Source organism: Alosa pseudoharengus, unplaced genomic scaffold (genome assembly GCF_046254945.1).
Source record: "Alosa pseudoharengus isolate Yale_2024_CS ecotype anadromous, Long Island Sound unplaced genomic scaffold, YU_APseudo_1.1 YU_APseudo_1.1_scf_9, whole genome shotgun sequence".
NCBI lineage: Eukaryota > Metazoa > Chordata > Actinopteri > Clupeiformes > Clupeidae > Alosa > Alosa pseudoharengus.
In genome coordinates, this window is record NW_027468881.1 from 21887363 (window position 1) to 21895492 (window position 8130).

Here is an 8130-nt window from a genome sequence, read left to right on the forward strand (position 1 = left end):
ATCATGTTTAAACTTGTACAAGTTCACATGAGGAGAGTCTTCCAGAGACTTCAAGACTCACTAAACATCATGATGTCGTTATAATTCACAACATGAGAAAATCTGTTTACATAAAGTATGATTGTGTACTGACTGTGTTTATTTTTGCAATCTGCACATCCCCTAATCTGCGTGTTCTCCCCTCAGCTGCTGAATGTGGGGGGTCTGCGGAGGCCACCGCCACGCAAGATCATCATGAACGTGTCAGTGGACGATGTGCAGCTGAAGAAGGCTGAGAACGCCTGGAAGCCCGGCTTGAAGAGAGAGACCGCGGCGGTGGTGGACGACCCCGACTTGTCGAAAACTCAGGTGCGGGGGTCAGGGACAAGCTCAGTTCAAAGGCTTCACACAACACCATTATAGCCCTGACTTTCCGTTCTCCACCATGATTTAGAGCTTGTCAACAAAGGCACCAGATCAGAGGATCAAAAAATCTGTGCCTTGCTCTCTGTGAGACCTGAGCTTTAGACCATCTTCTAAAACTATTTTTACGCTGTGTGAACTGAGTGCTTCAGTGGGTGGCCCCGGTGTAGCCCGAGTGGAAGTGTGTGAGCTCATGAGAGACGAGATGTGTCAGATTGGGAAGATGAAGGAGAATTCTACTGTACAGTATGGCTCTGGTTTCACAGGGTATGTTGCTAGCAGAGTAGTCTTGATGGACGTGACGTGGCGTTGCGTGGCGTGACGTGGTGTGGCGTGACGTTGCGTGGCGTGACGTGTCTCTTTGTTCTCCAGGAGCTCTTCCGCAAAGTGCGCAGCATCCTGAACAAGCTGACGCCGCAGATGTTCAACCAGCTGATGAAGCAGGTGACCGAGCTGACCATCGACACGGAGGAGCGCCTCAAGGGCGTCATCGACCTCGTCTTCGAGAAGGCCATCGACGAGCCCAGCTTCTCCGTGGCCTACGGCAACATGTGCCGCTGCCTCGCCACAGTAAGACAAATATCAGGCTTTTTATTTGTATTTCATCTAGATATTCAAGTTGATTCAACTGAAACTTCAATTTCAGTAAATTCCAACAGAAAAGGCATGTTAGGCAGAAAAGGAATTAGGAAATAAATAAATATCTGAATTATTGCTGTCCTTTATATTATATGTCAAAACACATGCATTGATGTTTTTTATTCTTAAAAAAACTCATCTTCTTCCCCAGCTGAAAGTGCCAATGGCAGACAAGCCTAACAGCACGGTGAACTTCCGCAAGCTGCTGCTCAACCGCTGTCAGAAGGAGTTTGAGCGGGACAAGGTGGATGACGACGTCTTCGAGAAGAAGCAGAAGGAGCTGGAAGCTGCCGCCATGGTAACGACTTCTCTCACCACGCCACCTCACTCAGACGTCTCTCAGCGTTAGTCTAGAATAGAGTGAGAATAGATTCCAATTCATCATGTTAACGACCTCTCTGAAATTGAATTGATGATTTGGTGGGCACTTTGATATGAAAGGTGCCATCTGTCTCCGCATTCAGTCCCTCTCCAAATGCTTTTAATCCAGAGCCGCTCCCTGTGAAGTGAAGGTTGATGCTGTCTCTGTCCTTGCTGCCTTCACTCCATTGCCACTGTGGTGTGTGAGTGTGTGTAGGGGGGCGGGGGGGGGGGGGGGGGCATGCAAGTGAAGACGAACATACAAGGGAAGCCTCATTAATCCACTTTTTCTCTCTGGAATGTTTTTTTTTTTTTCATCTACCGGTAATAAGAATGTATCTAACGTTTTTGTGTGAAGACAGTACTTCTTTGATTTCGATGTGGGAGACCATTTTATTTTTTCAAAGCCTTTATTAAATGGAGTGGTTGGATCTGTGGATATTAATTATGAAATGTCATTATTTTGTCTGTGTTGCTATTGTTAAGTAGCAGGCCTCTGATCTCTATATTGGGAGTCTCAGACTTGCTCTCTCTAATGTTTCATAACTGCCTGGTGTTCTTCTGCAGGCCAGTATAAAACATTCCCTCTCTTTATATTGTGTGTTACACCTGCTCTCTCTATTGTCTCTTAAAGCTGACTTAAAGTCAGCGATTATGGAGGAAGTCACGCTTGTATATATTTATGTTTAAATTTATTAGCAGACGATTTTGTCCTAAACAAACGTACATTCAATTTTAGCCAAGTACCTAACGAAACACACCAGAAAGATAGCTCACCCCTCCCGTCAGTATTCCCAGAGAAACTCCACACTAGGGTTTGGTTTTTGTTTGAGGGAGAGGCTGCCCCCACTCTGTTTGTTTCTAGTTTTCAGAGCCTAGGCCACCTTTTTTTTTTTTAACACAGTTTTCACGGAATGGGCAGTTAGCATATACAGTAGATAGTGAGGAGATGTTTGCTGAGTGTGACAAAAAAATGTTTTGGGCTTGAAATCAGGAACGATTGCTGACTGTAACCAAAGTCTTTTTAGGCAGGTCCCTCCACTCAGCGGCCATATGGCAACGCTTTTTGGGCACTCGTCGGGCATCCATTTCGCCAGAAATGCGCGTGCGCAAGGCTTCACGACACTAATCTTGCTCCAGCGGCGAAATCACAACACATGATTGGCACAATGTCTTCACAACACACCATATGATTGGCTCAATGTATTCACATCACACCACATGATTGGCTCAATGTATTCACATGTCGACGTTTTGCCGAGGAAGGGGTGTGATATGTATAGTAACGACCATATTGGCGTTACAAACTAGCCCCATGCATTTCTATGGAGGATTTTTTGAGCGCTGTGTCTCCTCATTAGAAAGTCTCTGCTGTAACTGCCCCGTGTCCCTCTGTAGGCCAGTGAGCGGGATCGTCTGCAGGAGGAGCTGGAGGAGGCCAAGGACAAGGCGCGACGGCGCTCCATCGGCAACATCAAGTTCATCGGCGAGCTCTTCAAGCTGAAGATGCTGACCGAGGCCATCATGCACGACTGCGTGGTCAAGCTGCTCAAGAACCACGACGAGGAGAGCCTGGAGTGCCTGTGCCGCCTGCTCACCACCATCGGCAAGGACCTGGACTTCGAGAAGGCCAAGGTGAGAGGCCGCTGATCTGTCCAGTTCTGTGTTGTCCTATCACTTTGCCTGGCTGCGTACTTCAGTCACGAATCGGAGGGGTTTACTAATTCTGGTTGTTGATCCATCCTGTTGGTAATCTGTGTCTTTTGTTCTCTGCTAGGATCATAGGTGTATATTTCAGCAAGTTGTGTCTCACTGTTGCTGTAGCCACCTTTTACAGCTGTGTTGTACAGGTTACCTGATTGCCAAGAGGGGATGGTGTTGCTTATTGTTTTCATTGTATAAAAATAGTGGACCATAGTGCTTTGGACCACACTGGCCCGAGTGGCAGAGTGACCCAGTGGTGTTCTACTTTGCAGCAGAGTCAGAGGGATGAAAACTTCACAGGGCATTCTGAACCAAATGAAAAGTGCATAATGTTATTTATTACACAGCTCTTTATAATGCTGCAGAATGCTCCATTCTCCTGAATGGGCCTTCCCAACGTTCGGCGGTCTGCTAATTCTGAATAACAGACCGTTGCTAAGTATAACAGACCGGTGTCAAGGAAAATGGGCTTTGTGCTTCTAAGTCAATTCTTTCATATCACTACGCAAGGATTGGAACTTCATTCAAAAGTGAAAGCAGACGGTTGATCAGCTGTGTTCTAAAGAATGTTTGATTCAAGTTCAGCGTGTGTTGTTGCAAACTATTTGTTTCTCAGCAAAAGCCATGATGAAACGGTAACAAATAGGCTATAGCCTAGGCTATGTAGGCTAAAGAGTCATATCGTGGGGAGTTTATTGTGTCGTTTTGGTAAGTAGCCGTGTAATAAGCGGGATAATGTATAGAACACCTCCGCTGCGCGTCGGGGTCTGGTTCGTCCTGTCGGGACCTATCTCCCGACAATGACCGGCGTTCTATACATTATCCCTTACTTATTTCAGAGTTGCCCTAGCTCCCCTAATTGAATCTGTCGGTGCCTGAGCTGCCGTGAGAATAGGCTTCCCTGAGGGGAGAGGAGGCAAGGGGTGGTGTGGTGTGGTGTGGGGTGATGTGGGGTGGGGGTTGTTGGCACGGGGTTCCTCCCATGTCCTCTCTTTCAGCAGGGAGCCGGCATTGGGCAGTGAAGTCCAGCAGAAAAAGATGATGTAAACATACAGTCCAGGAGAGCTGGGGAATGTACTGTAGTTCAGGTGGAGAATGATGGAAGAGGATGAGGGATTAGGAGGGGTTGGGAATGTTATTCAAGTGGGGCTACTAATAGGAAACTATGTTTATTTTGGAGATATGGTGAAAGGAATAATTCATTAATTCCAAGTTGGATGAGAGATTCTGGTTGTTGTTGATTGATTAAAAGATCAGTAAAAAGATCTGTCATGGATCCTGGTGAGTTAGCCTGGCTCTTTAGCCACTGATGCTAATGCTAACGCTGCCTTATCTCAGTATCATGAAACTGCACCAGTCCTGCAGCCTGTTTAGGCTTCCCTACAGTGTGCACTGGAGCTCTCCTAACAGCCAGGCCAGCATCATGGCTGCCTGCTCTGTATCCGCTCCTCTCCCTGCCTGCCAGAGCACCAGTGTGTGTCTCTCTCTCTTTCTTTCTCTCTCTCTCTCTCCCTCCCTCTTTTTCTCCCTCCCCTTTCTCTCACTCTCCTTCTCTCTCTCTCTCCCTCTCCTTTCTCTCTCTCTCTCTATCCCCTCTCTTTCTCTTTCTCTCCTCTCTCTCTCTCTCTCTCTCTCTATCCCCTCTCTCTCTCTTTCTCTCTCTCTCTCTCCCTCTCTCTCTCCCCCTCTCTCTCTCTCTCTCTCTCTCTCCCTCTCTTTAATGGCTCCTGGCTGTTGCTGTCTGTCGCTCCTGCTGCCGGGCACACACAGCAGGGCCAAGTGCCACTGAGTGAATGAGGAAACAGGGTGTAGCCGCGCTTGGCCTCTCTCCCCCAGTCGGCCATATGGGAGACGCTTTTCACACACAGCGTGTGCCAGTTGTCCTAGCGGAGTGAGCCTGAGTCATGGGTGGGTCGCTCTTGGGTGTTAAGGATGCAGAGGGCTGTATTAACTACTGAGTGACCAAGCTCTGTGTCAGGCAGCAATGGAGCTTTTTGTAGTCCAACCTGACTAGGTTTTTTTTGCTTATTCATTGCCCCCCCCCCCACACACACACACACACACACACACGTTTAACTCTCTGTGTCCCTTTTCACACACTATCTTTCTCTCTTTCTATGTTCTCTCCCCCACCCCTCCCCCTTTTTCTGAATCACCCATGATGCCGTTCTGTTTTGATTTCCCTGACAGCCTCGCATGGATCAGTATTTTAACCAGATGGAGAAGATTGTCAAAGAGCGGAAGACATCCTCCCGCATACGCTTTATGCTGCAGGATGTCATCGATCTGAGACTGGTGAGTGAATCAGTGAGTGAGTGAGTGAGTGAGTGAGTGAGTGAGGTGAGTGAGGTGAGTGAGGTGAGTGAGGTGAGTGAGGTGAGTGAGGTGAGTGAGGTGAGTGAGTGAGTGAGGTGAGTGAGGTGAGTGAGTGAGTGAGTGAGTGAGTGAGTGAGTGAGTGTGTGTGTGTGTGTGTGTGATTTAGCATTTTTCCTTCCTCCTGTTCCGCTTGGCTTTTTAAATTGAAGACCACCCACACATTCCCCCCTCTCCCTCTCTAAATGTCTGCTCCCTAGCACAACTGGGTGTCGCGGCGAGCCGACCAGGGCCCCAAGACCATCGAGCAGATCCACAAGGACGCCAAGATCGAAGAGCAGGAGGAGCAGCGGAAGGTCCATCAGCAACTACTGTCCAAGGACAATAAGAGAAGACCAGGTCAGTCCAGCCCTAATCCTCTTTACGGCTTAGACTAGTTCTGTGGATCTCCTCCCCTCTCAGGGCTGGGCCCAGGGCCGGGGCACATGCTTACCCTATTTCCTCCCCACCTCTACAAGGCCTGGGCATTTCAAATGGAACATAGGCATTCAGTTGTGCACAAAGTGCACCAATATGAACTATGTGGACAAAATGTAAACCATTCTAAATGCACAAAACGCACCAATATAAACTATGTGCACAAAATGTGCACATTCTAATGTATCCAATACAGCCATTCCAATGGACCAATGTGCACAAAATGTACCAATACTTTTATTCTTATCAGTTACTGACTGACTTAACGGCAGATGGATATTGATGTATTTTTAACACAGCATGGAATTTGTGAAATGTATTTTGAGTCCTTATATCTAGCCCTAACATGTAGTTTTGTGTCCTTATATCTAGCCCTAACATGTAGTTTTGTGTCCTTATATCTAGCCCTAACATGTAGTTTTGTGTCCTTATATCTAGCCCTAACATGTAGTTTTGTGTCCTTATATCTAGCCCTAACATGTAGTTTTGTGTCCTTATATCTAGCCCTAACATGTAGTTTTCCGCTCTCTGTGCCTCTCTTCTCTTCTCTTCTCTTCTCTTCTCTTCTCTTCTCTTCTCTTCTCTTTCGTGTTGTTAGAATCCCGGGCGGAGTCCCGGGCGGAGTCCCGGGCAGAGTCCCGGGCGGTGCAAAGAGAAGAGACCTGGAACACTGTGCCCATGACCAAGAACAGCAGGACAATAGACCCCAGCAAGATCCCCAAAATCTCCAAGGTAGATAAGTGGCGCCCTCCTTGTTGTATGTTCTCCCAGTACGTCATTGAGCCTCGGGCCTCACACCCAGCGTGTTCAGAGGAAGCACTCCAGGACTCCTGCAGAGGTGCACAATATGCCCTGATGAAAGGAGCCTCTGAGATTCTCCTGATGTACAGTTTTGATACTTACCTAGATACAAAGTTACCTAGCTCAGTCAGGAAGCAGCTTTTGATGTAACGTGCGTGTGTGTACGTGTGTGTACGTGTGTGTACGTGTGTGTGTCTGTGTGTGTGTCTGTGTGTGTGTCTGTGTGTGTGTCTGTGTGTGTGTGTGTGTGTGTGTGTGTGTGTGTGTGTGTGTGGCAGGTACTCTCACTCCCAACCGTGCTCCCCTCTGAATCTCATAAAACTAGATTGTCTGCACAACAGCGCCATCTGCTGAAACCCATGGTTTTCATGGGTGTAGTGAAATATCTGCTGCTGTTGTTTTTGTCATTCATGTTTTTCCCTGTGTGTGTATATGTTTTCATGTTTGTGTGTGCGTGTGTGCGTGTGTGTGTGCGTGTGTGTGTGCATGTGTGTGTGTGTGCGTCTGTGTGTGTGTGTGTGTGCGTGTGTTTGTGTGTGTGTGTTTGTGTGTGTGTGTGTGCGTGTGTGCGTGTGTGTGTGCGTGTGTGTGTGTGTGCGTGTGTGTGTGTGTGTGTGTGTGTGTGTGTGTGTGTGTGCGCGCGCACGTCTCCAGCCTACCATAGATGATAAGATCCAGCTGGGTCCGCGGGCGGGAGCCCTGAACTGGATGAAGGGCAGCAGCGGGGGAGCTGGAGCCAAGGCCAGTGAGTCGGGTAAGGAAGGGGATGCCCAGCACCTGCACCTGCACCTGGCCTCGCTGGCCTCCTAAGCAGCCTCTCTCACTCTTGGTGCAGCTAACGAGTGGAAGTACGCTGTATGGCGGTCGTACAGGAACACAAATGTATCTAGGTGCCACTCAACACACTGCTCAGTCTCTCCCTGAGTCTGATTGAGTTTGTAGGTACTCACATGCTTGCTGTTGAGTCAAAGGGCGTATTTATGACTGGGGGTAACACTGACGTTATTTATCACAAATTCATGTGAAAAACGTAAAAACGTTTTTGCTAGTCAAGTTTTAGTCGATGTTTCTCATATTCTCATATTCTCAATGTCCTTTGAACATTTTAAACTCTCTCTTTAATCTTTTTCTCTCTTCCTCTCTCCCCCTCCTGCATCATAGAGAAGCATATATCTATATATCTACTGTCTATACATGTATATGTTAACTGTGAAATATAATATGTTGTATTTCCTATGAAATCACCTAGGGACTTTTATTGTGTAGAAAACACCTAGGGACTGTTATTGTGTAGGAACCGGATGTTGATTGTGGGCAGTTCATGAGTGGTTGTATATGATGGTGGTCATTAAAAAGTTAGAGAACTTGATGTTGTGTTTTGTCCTTGATTAACAGTATATACATATATAATGAGTGTGTGTGTGTCTCTCTCT

The 8130-nt window shown here is 47.4% G+C and overlaps 1 protein-coding gene across 9 annotated transcripts in view; it reads left to right on the forward strand.

The window, feature by feature from the left end:
* Positions 1-8130, forward strand: part of eif4g3b (eukaryotic translation initiation factor 4 gamma, 3b) — a 47244-nt gene that overhangs the window by 27822 nt on the left and 11292 nt on the right. For all 9 annotated transcript variants that reach the window (XM_076275912.1, XM_076275913.1, XM_076275919.1 and 6 more), the window contains 8 exons: positions 187-348; positions 775-972; positions 1193-1339; positions 2800-3036; positions 5296-5400; positions 5680-5818; positions 6495-6628; positions 7352-7451. In XM_076275912.1, coding sequence (XP_076132027.1) covers positions 187-348; positions 775-972; positions 1193-1339; positions 2800-3036; positions 5296-5400; positions 5680-5818; positions 6495-6628; positions 7352-7451 — 1222 coding nt within the window. The remainder of the gene's footprint in view (positions 1-186; positions 349-774; positions 973-1192; positions 1340-2799; positions 3037-5295; positions 5401-5679; positions 5819-6494; positions 6629-7351; positions 7452-8130) is intronic.